At 41.1% G+C, this 18,369-nt stretch overlaps 1 protein-coding gene across 2 annotated transcripts in view; it reads right to left on the minus strand.

The window, feature by feature from the left end:
- Nucleotides 1-12,804, minus strand: part of fbxw12 (F-box and WD repeat domain containing 12) — a 14,368-nt gene extending 1,564 nt beyond the window's left edge. The window contains exons 1-8 of one of the 2 annotated variants that reach the window (XM_084429120.1): nucleotides 12,594-12,804; nucleotides 11,434-11,471; nucleotides 9,148-9,321; nucleotides 8,733-8,850; nucleotides 5,565-5,771; nucleotides 3,469-3,633; nucleotides 1,177-1,387; nucleotides 45-223 (exon numbers count right to left, since the gene is read on the minus strand). In XM_084429120.1, coding sequence (XP_084285246.1) covers nucleotides 45-223; nucleotides 1,177-1,387; nucleotides 3,469-3,633; nucleotides 5,565-5,771; nucleotides 8,733-8,850; nucleotides 9,148-9,317 — 1,050 coding nt within the window. In that variant the 5' untranslated portion in view covers nucleotides 9,318-9,321; nucleotides 11,434-11,471; nucleotides 12,594-12,804. The remainder of the gene's footprint in view (nucleotides 1-44; nucleotides 224-1,176; nucleotides 1,388-3,468; nucleotides 3,634-5,564; nucleotides 5,772-8,732; nucleotides 8,851-9,147; nucleotides 9,322-11,433; nucleotides 11,472-12,593) is intronic. The other variant, XM_084429119.1, reaches the window with a different exon arrangement.
- Nucleotides 12,805-18,369: the final 5,565 nt, after the last annotated feature.

Below are 18,369 nucleotides of genomic sequence, written 5' to 3' on the forward strand. Positions count from 1 at the left end.
CTTTACACAGGGAAAGTGTTGATGCGAGTGTTCAAACAGCTTACCACACAAAGAGCAGAGATTGGCTGTAAATGGTCTTGAAAACTAGCTACAAGGTCTCCTTTAAACGTGTAGACCTTCAGATGGTTCCCGTCTGCAACCAGAAGAGTGCTGTTCCCTCTCGCCTCGAGAACCACGTCTGAATGCTGGATCAGCCCTAACCCGAAACACGCCACTTGCTGAGCTACATTGGGAAGGCATGACATTCAGTAAACATTGCATCATAATACTTTCAATTGGAATTTGTAGGTCCGTGAAGATTGTAAACAACAAATATAGCATTAAAGGGGACATATCATGAAAATCTGACTTTTTCCGTGTTTAAGTGCTATAATTGGGTCCCTGGTGCATCTACCAACCCAGAAAACGTGAAAAGTGAAACCCAGTAACTTTGTTTTGGTAAGCCTTTCTCTGCAAGCAAGTCAAAAAATAAGCTGATCTGATTTCGCTTCTGACGTAGGAAGGGGATCTTATTATAATATTACCGGCCCTTAATCCGCACGTTTCCACCCACGGCGCCACCATTTGGTTTTCGCAAGCGACAACAGTGTAATCAGTTCTAACGCAATGGCAAAAGTTGGAGCAAAGCATGAAGCTGTTCTGTGGTTGAGCACAGACGAGCACTGAACACTATTGACCAAAACATGTCACAGCTGTCTTATAAAGACCTCAGGAACTGTGGACACTTGTGGAAAAGATAAACGTGATGGTACATGCAAGTCGATGAGATGAATCAATGTAACTCCACAACAACTACATAAATGTATCCACTAACCATACAGAAACGTCCAGGTGCGTCTAAAAGTTTAACCTCTTCCTGAGTCTTTCCGTAAGGCTGCACTCGCTACGGGTTATTTCTGAGATTTTGGATGAGTTTTGATATTGCCGGAGTATCTGAAGCTCGTGTAAAGGATCGGCCCTCTTCATTTGCATTTAAAGGGACACACACAAAAACGGCGCGTTTTTGCTCACACCCAAAAAGGGGCAACTTTGACAAGCTATAATAAATGACCTGTGGGGTATTTTGACACATTCTGGGGACACCATAGATTTATATTACATCTTGTGTAAAGTGGTATAATATGTCATCTTTAATTAAACCTACGGCAAGAAAAGCAACAGATTTCTAAGGCTAACCTTGTGGTTCCTTTTTGTATTTGGACTCCTTTAAGGCCAGGTCGAAGACTGCGAGTGTTTTGCTGGTGAAGAGGCCGTCAGATTGGATCACTGCGAGTCGTGCCGGTTGAGACGGGAGGAAGACGGCGGCGCAACAGCCAGAGACGGGCAGACTATCACACACAATGTCCTCGTCTTCAGCAGGACAACACACACTCTCACTGTAGAAAACCTGCCCAAACACACGCCACACTTCAGTCTCTCCAAACTAACTTAAACATGCATTTCAAACGGGATGTCTGTACTGTACTGTACACTTCTGGCTCCATTGTCTCACAGTCAATGGGTTTTTTTGAATGGGTTTTTGGTTAAATGCCTGAAATAAGGTCTGTGGTGAACACAAGCTCGAGATATTTTCACATTTTATTCTGTGACATAAAATACATCAGAGTAATGGGACTACAGATGTTGTCGGGGACATTAAACATCATCAGCCGAACAGGTAAACTCATCCAATCACTAGTCGCTTTCACAACCTTCACACTCTTGAAAACTATAACTCAAACTTTAAGGGAAAATGTTTTTTACATACGGACTGAAAGCAATAAAAATGACGACTGAAAGAGTTGTCAGAAGCTTATTGATGATGACCGAAGTGCAGTTTGTTTATAGACTACTTTTGTACTTCTGGCTTCAAAATTCATGTTCCTTGGTGAAGATTATCATGACGAACAACACGTATAAGAATCATGAACTTTTGTTGTTCACAGAGATTATTTTATGCAGTAATCCAAAATCAAATGGAAAAATCCTGTTGTTTTTTTTTTTGTGGAGGGAACCGGTGTGATGCAGACTCGTTCGCCTACAAGAGTATGTCACGGCTCATTGTGTGAACCAACACTGACAACTGTCAGGTCTTTCACCACAGGCATAAGAGTTGAAAACCGGTGAGCTCCAACATGAAACATTTGATTTGAAGAAAACATTTTTTTGAAAAGACCAAAAGGTAAAAAATTGCATACTGAGAACTAATCAAATAAAAATAGACAAACTATTGATTTTAAAGGATTAGTTCACTTTCAAAAAAAATGTTTGCTGATCATTTACTCACCCCGATGTCATCCAAGATATCCATGTCTTTCTTTCTTCGGTCGAAAAAAAAAATCAGTTTTTTTGAGGAAAACATTACAGGATTTTTCTACACAGAATGGACTTCAATGGCAACCAACTATACCAATGTTCAAAGAAGGTTCAAATGTCCATCTCAATGCAGCTTCAAAGTCTCGACACGATCCCAGTCGAGAAATACGGGTCTTATCTAGTGAAACAATCGGTCATTTTCCAATTATTTTTTTAACATATACTTTTTACCACAAATGCTCGTCAAGTGCCATCTCTGAGATGTGCCACGCATTGCGTCATCACGTTGGAAAGGTCACGTGTCACGTCATCTATCTAAGTTATTTGCCTGTGTACTCAGAAAGGTAGGGAAGGGCCAAAAATGTCATCTCATTTTCTCCTCCAACTTCAAAATCGTCCGACATCTTTGTTTTAATTTATTTTTTAATTTATTTTTTCGTGACCTTTCCAACATGATGACATAATACGTGGCACATCTCAGAGATGGTACAAGATGGGCATTTGTGGTTAAAAAGTATATATATATATTATTTTATTTTTTTAGAAACTGACCGTATTTCTCGACTGGGATCGTGTCGAGACTTTGAAGCTACATTGAGACGGACATTTGAACCTTCTTTGAACATTGGTATAGTTGGTTGCCATTGAAGTCCATTCTGTGTAGAAAAATCCTGGAATGTTTTCCTCAAAAACCTTAATTTCTTTTCAACCGAAGAAAGAAAGACATGGATATCTTGGATGACATCGGGGTGAGTAAATTATCAGCAAAAATTTTTTTGAAAGTGAACTAATCCTTTAAATAATATACACATTAAATACCAGAAGATTATCACAAAGCATTCCATACACATATTCAACTATGTAATTATCTCAGTTACAGTGCTTTATGGGACTGTGTGATTGCTATTGCTATTGCTATTGGTTTTCCACTGAGAATTTGACTAGTAAACTTTATTTTTAACAAAAGAAGCTGAAATTACACTTGCGGTTTCTGCAGAAGTATATATTACATGGTAGCTCTGTCTTGAAAGGTTTATATGTTATATTAAAAAAAAAAAATATATATATATGGAGATTTGGGGTTTTTCTATCTGGAACCCTAATGCTGTGCTCACTTTCTGATCTATTCCAACGATGAAATGGACTGAAGCTAATTTTGAGTGCTTGGCTTACCTTTGGGCTCGAGTTAAAGTTTTCTTTGGAGGCCGTGAATATCCATTTTTTATCTGGCGATGAGAGGAGGAGGTTTAGCCTGAAGGAGTCGCACACCACGTGTCTCGAGACTTCACACAGCGCAGGGCAAGTCAGGGCGAGCAGAGACCCTACAACAGTTCCCACCTAAGATATTAATAAATGAATATATTAATAAATGAAGATGACATATTGTTACGTAATAGTAAATCGCACGACAAGGAAGAATACTAGGAGATGGGCTTTAATAGCAAATACTTTGGAAACGGGATAAACTCAGGAGAAATACACACAAACATTAACGCTATCATTAACGAGAACGGACGAAGACTGAGGGTCTGTTTACACGACACCGTTTTCAACAAAAAAATGTTTGAAACAAAAAAACTTTTTGGGCCCTATTTTAACGATCTGAAACGCAAGTATCAAGCGCGAAACGCAAGTAACTTTGTGGGCGGGTCATAAATGACTCTTGCGCCCGACGCAAATCTAAAATGGGTTGGTCTGAAGTAGCTTCATTATTCATAGGTGTGGTTTGGGCGTAACGTGAAAAACCAATCAGAGCGACATCTCACATTCCCTTTAAGAGCAGGCGTGCTTGTTACATGGCGGATTGCTATTATAACGGCGGATTTGCGAGACACACGCCAGGAGCGGTTCACAGCCGAGGAGACCGGCGTTCTCGTCAGGGCCGTAAAACACAGAGAAGTGACATTGGGGACGGAGAAACACACCCAAATTAGCTTCGATTAAACAGGCGTATAATAACTTGGGTAAATGTGTAAGCTAGATTTATGCCTATTTTTTCACATCTTCATGGACACCACAATGATTTCCCTCGTGTGTTAATATTTTTCCTTGTAATAATGTTCTAAAAATGAGAACTGCTGCATCTGTGTGTAGATGAGATAAGCAAAGTGTATGTGCGTTGTGCACACGCTACATTATGGCCAAGCATGCGCCCTTAAAATAGCATCTGAATAACGCGCCACTGACTTTAGACTAGGTTTTTCCTGGACAGTGGCGGAATTGTTTTCTGAAACTGCAAAATAGCACCAGGGAACGTTTGCGCCGGAACACGCCTCCTCTTTTCGCTGAACCACCCCCGGGAGCGCAAGTTCATTTCCTAATTTACCGACGAGCGTCTGTGGAGGGAAAAGTGCAAAATAGGAATGATACATGCGTTGTACAAAGTTAATTGCGCTGGGTGCAAGATAGGGCCCTTTATGCGTTTTGGCCGTTCATTTACACGACAAGGGCGTTTTGGGTGCATGAAAATGCAAACTTGAAAACGGGTTTCAAAGTGCATGTGTCTGAAAACAGTCTCAGAGTAAACAACAAAAACGTGAATCTCTGAAGACGATGACGTCACACACATGCGCATTACGTATTACGTGTTCAGTATATAGTGTTTCATCGCCATCTACTGGCCTGACAGCAGAATACAGCGTTTTTAGTCGTTTTCGCGGATCCGTGTGAATGGGGATTGTGTTGACAATATGTCGTCTGTACACAGAAACTGTACGCAGAAAAACTTCTCCATTTTAAGCACATCGTTGTCGTGTAAACGTACCCTGAGGGAGAACACAGGGACTAGATACAAGGAGCTACAGTAACAAAGGAGCTTGATTAGTAAATGAACAAGGTAAATGGCGTCACTAATTAAACAGACAGGGGGAAACTAGGTCACAGGAACTGAACCAAGAACATGATGAAACACAGCAGACAGACTAAACATGTAACACATATATGTCAGAAAAGCTTTTTTAGCCAATATTTAGTCTCATTCACTGAACAGTTCCCAAGACGGAAGATGAAAAGAGAGGTTTGTGAGGTGTAAAACGAATGTAAACGTACACATCACGGCATTGTGCATGTGTGCGCGAGGTATTTTGAATCCAATTGGATTCAAGCAATTACAGTTATTATTTCAGGTCTACACCACCCCTTCCAATCTGATTCACTTTACTAACAGATTATTATGCATGTGCACGAAGTGCGAATTTTATTTTCACTTAGGTCTACAGTACATACTACATATTGACTGTGCAGCTACACATTTGTAAACGATAGCCTACCATGAGAAAAGAGCTGTCTTTGTAGCTGAATGCCAGTAGTGTGGTCTTGGAGAATCCAGACATAAAGCAGGCCAGCTCCTCTCCGCTGGAGCCCTTCCAGGTTTTGATAGTCCCCGCGCTGTCGGACGTGACGACCACAGACTGCCCCGGATCCACAGTGATGTCCTGCATGGGACTCTGGGCAGGACTCGACCACACACTAACACCCTGCAGCAAACCACAGTTACTCTGGAGCTGGATCAAAAACTTGCGCATAATTGTCATAAAAGCTAATGTCATAGCACAAAATAGTTCTTACAATAAGCTTCAGTTTCTTTATGCATAATAAATATGAGATAATGTTCAGTCACCCTGCTGTATTCTAGGTAGGGTTTAGAATATCAAAATCGAATGCTGGCGGTAGATCCTTCTCCTATTTAGCACCAAAACTCTGGAACAGTCTTCCTACCATTGTCCGGGAAGCAGACACACTGTCAGTTCAAAGCTAGACTAAAAACACATCTCTTTGACCTAGCATACACATATAACACATTATAGACTTCTATAATTCAATGTTAGGCTGCATAGATTAGGTCAGCCGGAACCGGGAACACTTCCCATAAATCCTGATGTACTCTTTACATCATAAGAAGAATGCCGTCTACGCTAATATTAGTCTCTCTGTTTAACCGAGGTTTACCGCAGTCCGCCGGATCCAGGCCGGATCCAGATCTGATGAAGGACCTGCGCCTGGATGCGACGACAGCGCAGTCCTGAAATGTCAACTAGTCTCTCCCCTGTGAAGGCCTCCCTCCCCTCCCTTACCTCTGTACAGATAAAGCGTTGTCGGGATAATTCCAGTTCGCATGGATACGCGGAAGCGATAAAAAATTCTGTATTATAAATGTTTAAAGGGACAATGTGTAGTTTTTTAAGTATTTTATTATCTAAAATCAATATTTTTATTCATAAATATGTCCTCAATGGTGTACAAATACCTATGCCAATGATCTGACTAATCCTCGTAAACGAAGAATTTATTATCTTTATATACATGGGACGGGTAGGTCCACGGAGGCTTCCATGCATAGACAGTATATAAATGGACACAGCGGAGGTTTCAACGGAGAAAAGTGATGTCAGTTAGAAGCACTCACTTCCTGATGGCTGAGCGTACTGCGCAGACTCAAACTGAGCTTGACGACGTAGCTGTGACGTGAGCAACCCGTCTGTCTTCTAGTAGCTGTGCCAAGAGAAATCTGAATCATTCCCTTCCGAAACTTGCAGAGACGGAGAGTGTGAGTAGGAGGTGTAATCTCTCTACTGTACAACAGAGAGTCGCGTGGTTATGACGCAATCATTAGCTGATTTTGACAAAAACTGCTTCTACGGGGCCATAACGTAAGATACAAGGTAATGGAGCCTTTTATAAATTTTCATGTTTCTTTATAAATAAATAATGGACAAATGGAGTCTTTAAACGCCTCAGATGTAAAGTTATTCACTGTCAAAGTGACGCCAAAATGAATGGAAGTCAATGGAATGCTAACAGCAGGTGGGGGTCTGCTAATCAATGGCGGCGCCCGGGGAAGCTTCAATGTTTTCCGAAACACTGCCCCCCTGCTTCCATGTCGTTCCGTCATCTTGAAAAACTATAATAGCAGAGAGGGACAAAAAGTACTAGGCCAATGCGTTTCCACAACGCGTTTTCGATCAGAGCCAGCTGTGACTGAAAGCAGCTGAACCGGACAAGAAGATTTGAGAGACGCTTGTCACTGCCCCGTCAAGTTTAAAAGGCTCCACTGCACGGTTATTTATAATGGAGGACCATACATATGTGGAGCCACAGGACCGGAGATTGCAAAAAACAAGGTTTAATGTCGGGATAGCTTTTTCCAGGTGGAAAGAGTTGATGCAGGAGAAAGCTTTCAAAAGAGATGCTGAACATGCCTGCTTTCTTCTCAACAGGTAAGTCAATGTTACGGCTTTTTTTCATTGCTTGGTCGCTTCTCTGCCTTTGGAAACTTTCAATTCTATCAAACATCCGTTTGTTCGTTGTGTCAAGTTGCAGTTTGTTTGAAATAACAAACCTGTTCACACGAAGGAAAACTCGATGAAGTGCTATTAGAAGACATCCTGTCATAGCTTTATAATGGCAGTGAATGGAGGATGAGATTTTGAAGTCCATAAAAGTGTTCTATACGACTCCTGGGGGTTAATAAAGGCCTTCTGAAGCGATGTGTTTGTGAAAGAAAAAAACATCCATATTTAAAACTTTATCAACTATAATCACTAGCTTCCAGTAACGGCCGTACACAGCGGTTTACGTCGATAGAGTAACACTTGACCCGACGCATTGACGAACGCTTCCGCGCAGAGGATAGAGCGAAACAAAACACCAGTCATGAATTAGAAGTCTAAAACAAGAAATTTTAAAGAGAAATGTCGGAGGAGCTTGAGTTTGATGCCCAGATTTATTTGTTTGAACCGCAAGGCGTTGACTCTCACCTACTGTAAGCTTACGCTACTCCTGCACCGCGTCAGGGGTTACTCTCGTGGCGTGAGTCCACTTGCGTAGGCCGTCTGCCGGAAGTTAGTTATTTTAATTGATAAAGTTTTAAATATGGATATGTTTCTTACACAAACGCATGGCTTCGCTTCAGAAGGCCTTTATTAACCCCCGCAGAGCTTCAAAATCTCATCCTCCATTCACTGCCATTATAAAGCTTGGAAGAGCCAGGATATTTTTTAATAAAACTCCAATTATATTCGTCTGAAAGAAGAAAGTCACATACACCTAGGATGTCTTGAGGGTGAGTAAATCATGGGCTAATTTTCATTTTTGTGTGAACTATCCCTTTAATATTCAGCAATATTATTGACTTGACCACTTTGTCATTATTATTTGAACTGAACTGAGCTGCTTTATAGCTGAACTGAACTGAACTCATTCCATAATTGATTCATTTGACACAGTTGTTGAAAGGAACTGAATCAACACTGAACTGATTTCAACTGAACAATGACACTATTGTCTTTTTAGAGCTGCTTTACAGAAGAACTAAACTTTTTGCTTTCTCTCTTTTGATTCGGGGGTGAAAAATGTCGAAGGTGTTTCTTGAGATCCAGCTTCATGCCTACACACTTGTATTAGGTCTCTGCCACATGAACGAGAAAGCCTGTTAATACCTTGTGAATGTCCCACGCTTTGACTGTCCCATCTGTCGATGCACTGCACACAACAGGAGAGCTTTTCCACACATCTGAGCGGCCGTCGTTTCCAGACAGGTACTCAAAACCAACAACCCTGCCTGTGGATGAACAGGATGACTCAGATTTTCATCAATCCGAATGAACCCAATCTGATTTCAGATTAATTTACATATTCACATATTCATTTACATGTGCAGTACCTGTTTTCTAGAACACTGTGTTCAGAGCCAGAGAAAGCATGATTGTCACAGTGTAATTGTTCACTAACAGATTATTTGGTTGCATGTAAATGTGGCCAATGTGTCATAAAATCATTTGAAGAGAACTTATGTCACGGTCACCCTTGAAGTGATTTGCATTGGCATTATAGCACATGTTTGTATGAGATCACTTGCCTGTATGTCCTCGTAGGGTTTTGCACGTGTAGTCTGCACACGACCTGCCGGTCTTCATTTTCATCTCCAGGTGAGAACGACGCAGGTAATAAGCTTTCCATGAGTGTGTCCCGGTGTCTGAGAGATGCTGGGAAACATTGCAGAAACTCCATCTCTGCAGACTCATTCTCCTACACAAGGATTCGATCTTAAGCGTCTCAACAGAAGAATGTGGCGTAAAACACAAGACATCAGCATCCTAAGATGAACGCTATTCATGGGTCATCCCTGGTATTCAGTGCCATTTGGACATCATCAAATTTAGAAAATCAAACTCAGTTTTTAAAAGAAAAATCATTAATCATGATACGGTGATGTAAAACATTTGAAAAAAGATTTTGGTCAATCTCAGGTAAATCAATTTAACCATTTATTAAACAAAATCAATAAAATGGAAGATCAAAAATGTCCACAGGGACAAAAAAATGTAGTTTAAAATACTTATAATTTAGATTCTAATTTATATATATATATATATATATATATATACCTAATATATTTATATTTATATGAATTGTACTTATTTTTTCCCCAAAATTTTACATTCTTTGTTTTCAGATAAAAATGCCTAAAAGGCGTTTTTGTTTACGTTTTAAAGTATATCATTGATACTCCAATAAATTTTCAATGTCACTTAATTATTAGGGGGGGGGGGGTTTGTGCTATTTTTATGAAATCGTTGTAAACAAAAACTGCTTAATAGGGTGGACTAGGTAATAACGGTGTGGACAAAATAATAACAGGGTGGACAAGTGGTATAAAAAATGGACGGATGGATCTCTCACCTACAACCAGTTACAATATTAATTTAGTTTGAACTGAATTTTGATAAGAAACCGTAAAACATTACTAAAGAACTTTAAATACACTACTTCTTCAACTTTAAACATAACTTACTTTCACAATCAGTATGTTTACTCTCAGTGTCCACTGATTTAAAGGAGAACTTGGTAACTTTTTTAACTTAATAAAACTGTCTAGAAATCATTTGGATGGTTAAACAACCTGTTCTGGTGATATTGGTGACTTTCCCCGCTCCCCCCAGCGTTCCCAGGCGGAAAACCAACCTTGCAACTTGGGGACTACCGTCCCGGCAAAATAGAAATTGGAAGTCTCGTGAGAAGCGAGAACTAGAACGAGAACGAGCGCGAAACACAAATTGCTTTACGGCAATTCGACATAAACACACACGCATGTATGATGTATTACCAGATTACCCACCTCGGTAGACATAGCTCCACACGATACAGTTGGCTTGCTCCGATCAAAACAAACGCACATGAGCAGCGGTAGAGAGGGGGAGGAGGCCGCCGCACGTGAGTTTTTTACGACTGTGTTGTGAAATATACGCCCCCCCACAGCTGTAGGGGGAGCTCGTGGGGAAATCATGCGACAACAAAAGGGAAAATCAGCGAAGAAGTGACTAGAGTTCGCTAGAGTTACCGAGTTCTCCTTTAACAGGGTGCACCACGTCTGAGCAACAAGAAGCTAACTTAGACGCTTTATCAAATGAAGAACGGCATGGTTTTCAAACTGTAATTTAAAAAATATGGGTTTTCTACTGACTTTTTCATATCTCCCTTAACAGAGTGGACGTGTTGACCACAAACAATTTGAAAGATAAAATTTGTCAAATAGAAAATAATAGTTCTCACAAACTATTCCCAAGTGTGCCAAGTTGTTGTCCCTCCAAAGAAGTGATGACTGCTTTATGATATGATGTCATTTAACTTTTTCACCTTTCATTAGAAGGGAAAGTAGTAAAAAAAAACAAAAAGTGGACAATAACGTGAGAGACTAAACGTGAGAGACTAAAACCTTGCTAAAAAAACATTTATTATAATTGTTAAAATAAATGTAATACCGGTAATTGAAGAGACTCTATACATTATTAGAGAGTCATGAGTGATATACCCAACAATGTACATTGGAAAAAATTCACAAATAGTACGTTTTGTTTTTATCATGAAAATGGGATACACAAGCCTGGGGACATGGGAAAACCGGTGAAATATGGTCAAAATGCTGCAAATCAACTTCAATATGCTTATAGTTTAAATGGTGTTACTAAAACAGCTTTAAAATGGATACTGATCAACATTTTAAGGCAATAAGATCATGATCTTTACACACAAAAGGCACTGAATCCCAGGAATGACCCTTATATAGCAAACAGTACAGATAATTATTGTAATTTTACAGTTTAAGCGATGTTTAACAACATATAACCTTTATTTACTTACCTCCACAACCACGGTGTCTCGGCAGCATAGCACCAATCCTACACAAACAGTTTAAATGTGCATGAAAATAACATACAGTACAGCGAGGTCCACAAGTCTAGTGAAAATGCTTCCATTTAGCTCTTTTTTTCTGTTTTACAATTTATATCAGCATCACAATTACAGAGCAAAGTTAAAACAATTTACATGAATTCGAAAATAGCAGTATTTGGTATGTGTTCCTCTTACTTTATGATAACAGCGAGCTGGCATTGAAAAAGAGTGGGGGTTCAATCTTCAATCTTCAGGAGCCGCCACTGGCATGTCACGTGACCTGGCAGTGGCTGGCTGGCAGCTGCCAGTCGTTATTACGGCCATTTGACTGCTTTAATTGGGATAAAATTCTCTAAAACGCCAATCATGCAAAAGAACATACTCATATCAACAGATGCCTAATAAATGAGCTAGAGAGGGAGGAACATAAAAACTGCCAAAAATCAATGGTTTCTGAAACTTGCCAAAGGCAGACTGCCAGACAACTAGCCAGCCACTGACAGGTCACGTGACATGCCAGAAAAAAAACAGATGATCCATGTTAGGAATTGAGAATTTTTCAAATAGCATCTTTTGTGTTTCAATGAGATCACATGCTCAATGTCACACATTTGATTATGATTAGTTACCTAAAAAATTGTAGGCCTATATTTCTGTTTTAAATTATTTAACGTCCTTAAAATCTTCTGTTTTTCCATGTTTAAATTGGATTTTGAATCCCAGGTTTTCAGTGTGATATATGTAGACACGTAAAACTGTAGTGGCTGTACAGTAAATGTAAAGTATGCAAGATTTCTGATTTATGTTCTCTACTTAGAGAGATATTAAAGCAATATGAACATTTATGTCCTGGCTTTCTTTTTTACTTCTAAATAAAGATCATAATATTTCATTGTGTTCTTGCAATTCAATGTCCACTAAAGTTTGTCAGTGGCAATATTCAAGCAAAAATGTATGTATTTATTTTTTGTAAAGTAGATTATAGGGATAATAACATCTCTTTCTAATGGAAGCAAAAGGAGCCAGTGTCCAGAATAATAGAATGTCCTGTCAGCATCGGTCTTTCTAGACTCCACGCGACTGGCGTCGATTTAAACATGGATGTCATCATTATCTGTGTCGCTTACCTTGCTTACACACTGTGGATGCTCGGATTAAATCTTCCTCTTGAAGAAGAGAGAAGATACTGATCAGACAGTCCGGAGGTAAACTGTGCCAGATCTCCATTTCTCACTGCAGAACTACAGCTGCCTGTTCCTTTCAGTTTCGGAATGATGACGTCATGATGATGTTTTCTACGGAATAACCTCAGGGACACACATTACGTTACCTGTAAACATGCACTTGCAATCAAAATTATTCAACCCCACAGAGACTGGAATAATTTACAAATGTAAGCACTTAGTGGCATATTAAAAGTGATAATGTCAATATGTAAAGAATTGTTTATAGGTCTAATACAGCTATAATTATTCAATCCCTATTCAACATTGCTGTTTTCAAATCACTTATGCTATAGGGTACAAAATTGTGGTTAAAATAAATAAATAAAAAACATTAGGGAACTCTATATCGACACTTAATTATCTGTATTTGTGACACATGCATAAGTTTAACCCATGCATGTGCTGAAGTTCAATAGCAAATATAGCCAAGACAAGAGAGCTCTCACAAACGTTTTATTACATCAAAAAGGTCATGGCTACAAGAATTAATACATTTGTATATGAATGTTCAGAGAAAATTCGATTTTGAATTCGGTTACTCAACTTTGCATTCTCAGAATCACTCAAATAAACGTTATGAAATTAATATTTGAATAGTAAAAATGAAATAGTAAATTGGAATGTTATCGAGCATTGAAAAGAAAATAGCGTGTGGCAAATATCTGTACATTAGAAACAAATCATAGACCGATGCTGATAGATAGATAGATAGATAGATAGATAGATAGATAGATAGATAGATAGATAGATAGATAGATAGATAGATAGATAGATAGATAGATAGATAGATAGATAGATAGATAGATAGATAGATAGATAGATAGATGTATTGCATTGTAAGATGCATTGTAACATAAAACAGAACAAACAACTTTTCAGGTTTGTTGCACCATGCCACCTTAGCTCCATGTGCACGGTCAAAAGACTGTGTGCTCTTGCACCAGCGCCCCCCTCCTGTCAGGGGTGGCCTATCCTTTATACAACTTTTCCCCTCTCACCTATAGAGGGCACTCACTCAGAGAATAAACAAAATTAACAATACACAACAATATCATTCATATTTAAATGAACTAATTTCTACAAATTAATTGAGATGGTAAGTATGACTCTTACAACATGTATAAGCGCTGATCCCCTCACTGCTCTTTATGGTTACAGTCAGAAAGCCTGTTTTATCTGTGAGGTGAAACGACACTAATATGCGCTGTGCTCGTAGCCTGGGTTTCCCCATCCTGCCTTGCTCGATTTTATTCACGCTGCTAGGCAGAATGGACACCATGGACCAGATTTTCCCCTGAAAAAGGGAACCAATCACAGAACGGGGAGGGAGCAGCAAGAGGATGACGACACCGAAGCAGTTTGTTTATATCTATGGATCCAACATGGCATCAGACTCGACGTTACCTTCTACCCTCATGTTTATCTTACACAAACGGTAATATTCGCTAAACGCCATCGTGTTCAAATAAATCTTTGACCCATCGTCTTTTTCCTTGTCGAATTTCTGTCGCTCTACATACATCATCTGGTATAATTGAAGCGATTGGCTATGAGCTACGTACAGGCGCATTTGATAGACATTCATGGCACCCAATAAACGGCTCTGGGCATTCGTAAACCACGCCTCAAATACGAGAAAATGAACATGTAGTTCCCAGACCAAGTCTCAAATGAGACTTGGTCTGACGTTAGCCAGGCTACTGTCCTCGAGGAATTAATCTGGTTTTTAGTTTTAGTTTGTACATTAGGTATCCCAGTGTCGGACACCTGGCAGAGAGTCAGCAGAGTAACGCAGCGGGAGTGTGTGCTTGCCAATAATAACCCAGAGTTCGATGGGTCCGGGAGTGTGTGCTTGCCCATAATAACCCAGAGCTCGATGGGTCCGGGAGTGTGTGTTGGGCCATAATAACCCAGAACTCAATGGGTCCGGGAGTGTGTGCTGGCCTATAATAACCCTCAGCTCGGTGGGTTTGGGAGTGTGTGTTGGGCCATAATAACCCAGAACTCAATGGGTCCGGGAGTGTGTGCTGGCCCATAATAACCCTCAGCTCGGTGGGTTTGGGAGTGTGTGTTGGGCCATAATAACCCAGAACTCAATGGGTCTGGGAGTGTGTGTTGGGCCATAATAACCCAGAACTCAATGGGTCCGGGAGTGTGTGCTGGCCTATAATAACCCTGAGCTCGGTGGGTCTGGGAGTGTGTGCTGGCCCATAATAACCCAGAGCTCGGTGAGTCCGGGACTGTGTGCTGGCCCATAATAACCCAGAGCTTGATGGGTCCGGGAGTGTGTGCTGGGCCATAATAACCCAGAGCTTGATGGGTCCGGGAGTGTGTGCATGCCCACAATAACCCTGAGCTCGGTGGGTCAGGGACTGTGTGCTGGGCCCATAATAACCCAGCTTGATGGGTCCAGGAGTGTGTTGGGCCCATAATAACCCAGAGCTTGATGGGTCCGTGAGTGTGTGTTGGCCCATAACAACCCAGAGCTCGATGGGTCCGGGACTGTGTGCTGGGCCCATAATAACCCAGAGCTCGGTGGGTCCAGGAGTGTGTGCTGGGCCCATAATAACCCAGAGTTCGGTGGGTCTGGGAGTGTGTGCTGGGCCCATAATAACGCAGAGCTCGGTGGGTCTGGGAGTGTGTGCTGGCCCATAATAACCCAGAGCTCGATGGGTCCGGGAGTGTGTGCTGGGCCATAATAACCCAGAGCTTGGTGGGTCCGGGAGTGTGTGCTGGGCCCATAATAACCCAGAGCTTGATGGGTCCGGGAGTGTGTGCTGGGCCCATAATAACCCTGAGCTCGGTGGGTCCGGGAGTGTGTGCTGGGCCCATAATAACCCAGAGTTCGGTGGGTCTGGGAGTGTGTGCTGGGCCCATAATAACCCAGAGCTCGATGGGTCTGGGAGTGTGTGCTGGCCCATAATAACCCAGAGCTCGATGGGTCCGGGAGTGTGTGCTGGGCCATAATAACCCAGAGCTCGGTGGGTCCGGGAGTGTGTGCTGGGCCCATAATAACCCAGAGCTCGGTGGGTCCGGGAGTGTGTGCTGGCCCATAATAACCCAGAGCTCGGTGGGTCCGGGAGTGTGTGCTGGCCCATAATAACCCTGAGCTCGGTGGGTCTGGGAGTGTGTGCTGGGCCCATAATAACCCAGAGCTCGATGGGTCCGGGAGTGTGTGCTGGCCCATAATAACCCAGAGCTCGGTGGGTCCGGGAGTGTGTGTTGGCCCATAACAACCCAGAGCTCGATGGATCCGGGACTGTTTGCTGGGCCCATAATAACCCAGCTTGATGGGTCCGGGAGTGTGTGTTGGCCCATAGCAACCCAGAGCTCGATGGATCCGGGACTGTGTGCTGGGCCCATAATAACCCAGCTTGATGGGTCCGGGAGTGTGTGCTGGCCCATAATAACCCAGAGCTCGGTGGGTCCGAGAGTGTGTGCTGGCCCATAATAACCCAGAGCTCGGTGGGTCCGGGAGTGTGTGCTGGCCCATAATAACCCAGAGCTCGGTGGGTCCGGGAGTGTGTGCTGGCCCATAATAACCCAGAGCTTGATGGGTCTGGGAGTGTGTTGGGCCCATAATAACCCAGAGCTTGATGAGTCTGGGAGTGTGTGCTGGCCCATAATAACCCAGAGCTTGTTGAGTCCGGGAGTGTGTTGGGCCCATAATAACCCAGAGCTCGATGGATCCGGGAGTGTGTGTTGGCCCATAATAACCCAGAGCTTGATGAGTCCAGGAGTGTGTGTTGGCCCATAACAACCCAGAGCTCGATGGATCCGGGACTGTGTGCTGGGCCCATAATAACCCAGCTTGATGGGTCCGGGAGTGTGTGCTGGGCCATAATAACCCAGAGCTCGGTGGGTCCGGGACTGTGTGCTGGGCCCATAATAACCCAGAGCTCGGTGGGTCCGGGACTGTGTGCTGGGCCCATAATAACCCAGCTTGATGGGTCCGGGAGTGTGTTGGGCCATAATAACCTAGAGCTCGGTGGGTCCGGGACTGTGTGCTGGGCCATAATAACCCAGAGCTCGATGGATCCGGGACTGTGTGCTGGGCCCATAATAACCCAGCTTGATGGGTCCGGGAGTGTGTTGGGCCATAATAACCCAGAGCTCGGTGGGTCCGGGACTGTGTGCTGGGCCCATAATAACCCAGAGCTCGATGGATCCGGGACTGTGTGCTGGGCCCATAATAACCCAGCTTGATGGGTCCGGGAGTGTGTTGGGCCATAATAACCCAGAGCTCGGTGGGTCCGGGACTGTGTGCTGGGCCCATAATAAAATACATTTAGTAGGTATTCGTAATATACTATTAGCCTATAGTTTTGGTTAATATTTGAATTAGTATTTATTTTTAGATTTTCTGTTTTCAATTTTTTTGGTCATTTTATCGTGTTTTTGTCATTTTTATTTGTTTTTTGGTAACACTTTACAATAAAGTTCATTAGTTAACATTAGTTAATGTGTTAACCATGAGCAATATATTTGTTACAGTATTTATTAATCGTTGTTAATGTTAGTTAATAAAAATACAGCTGTTCATTGTTTGTTCATGTTACGGTGCATTAACTGTTAACAAATACAACCTTTGATTTTAATAAAGTATTAATAAATGTTGAAATTACTATTAACTAAGATTAATAAATGTTGTAGAAGTATTATTCATTCTTAGTTCATGTTAACTTTATGTTATTGAAGTTCATTAAGGTAGTTAAATAATGTAAACTAATGAACCTTATTGTAAAGTGTTACCAGGTTTTTCAATGTCTATATAGTATATTTATTCATTTTTTGTTTAGTTATTTTAGTATTTGAACTTAAACTAAATGGAAATGAAAAAATGGTGCCTTGGCAATGAGCAGACATTTTTTTAATTTCAGTTTTTTTTTTTTTTATGGTCTTGGTTTTAGTTTTAGGCTAACCTTGATTCACATGTTGTTCTGATTCAATGCTTTTTAAAATGTTCACATCAGTCTACACTCTTTACCCCAAAATGATAATTTGTCATTACTTTGCCAATATATTTATTTAAAGAAATACTGAATGAAGGGGTCTGAGTGCTTTCTGAACTATAATACTTTACAAGAGTGTCACTGTCAGAGAAATGTTTGATTTGCAGGCTTCAGGCATCACCACACCATTACTTCATGACCTTCAAGTCAGCCATGCGCTTGAACAGAGTCCAGTAATGAAAAGGCATCTCGTCTTGACATGGTGCCCAATGGGACAGAAACTCAGCCGAATCTGAGGTGAGGAACCAGCCTGAGACGAAAAATAACATTATCTGATAATAAGTGACAATATGTCTTGTGAAAATATATACTGTATTGGAACAAACTTTACAATCACAGTTTTCATTTGACAGACATTTATCACATATATACGTTTTAGCTTATAATAGTCCTGTTTATCTTTTTGCAAATGTTGATAAGGAGTTTGAAAAACTATAAAATATTAAGTCATCATAAAGTTTAAAAGCTCATATAAATGGCACCGAACTTTTGATCTGACATTTAAACATGAAAGTGCAAAATTAATTTCATAAACTAATTAACAGAATTGACCACATTTAAGAAAATAAACCTTCTTGAAACATAGATAAGTTGTGTTTTCACATATACTCGCACTCAGATGTACAGTATAGGCCTATATTTCCTTCATTGAGTCATTTAACTGA

The sequence above is a fragment of the Rutilus rutilus genome (genome assembly GCF_951802725.1).
Source record: "Rutilus rutilus genome assembly, chromosome: 13".
Lineage (NCBI taxonomy): Eukaryota > Metazoa > Chordata > Actinopteri > Cypriniformes > Leuciscidae > Rutilus > Rutilus rutilus.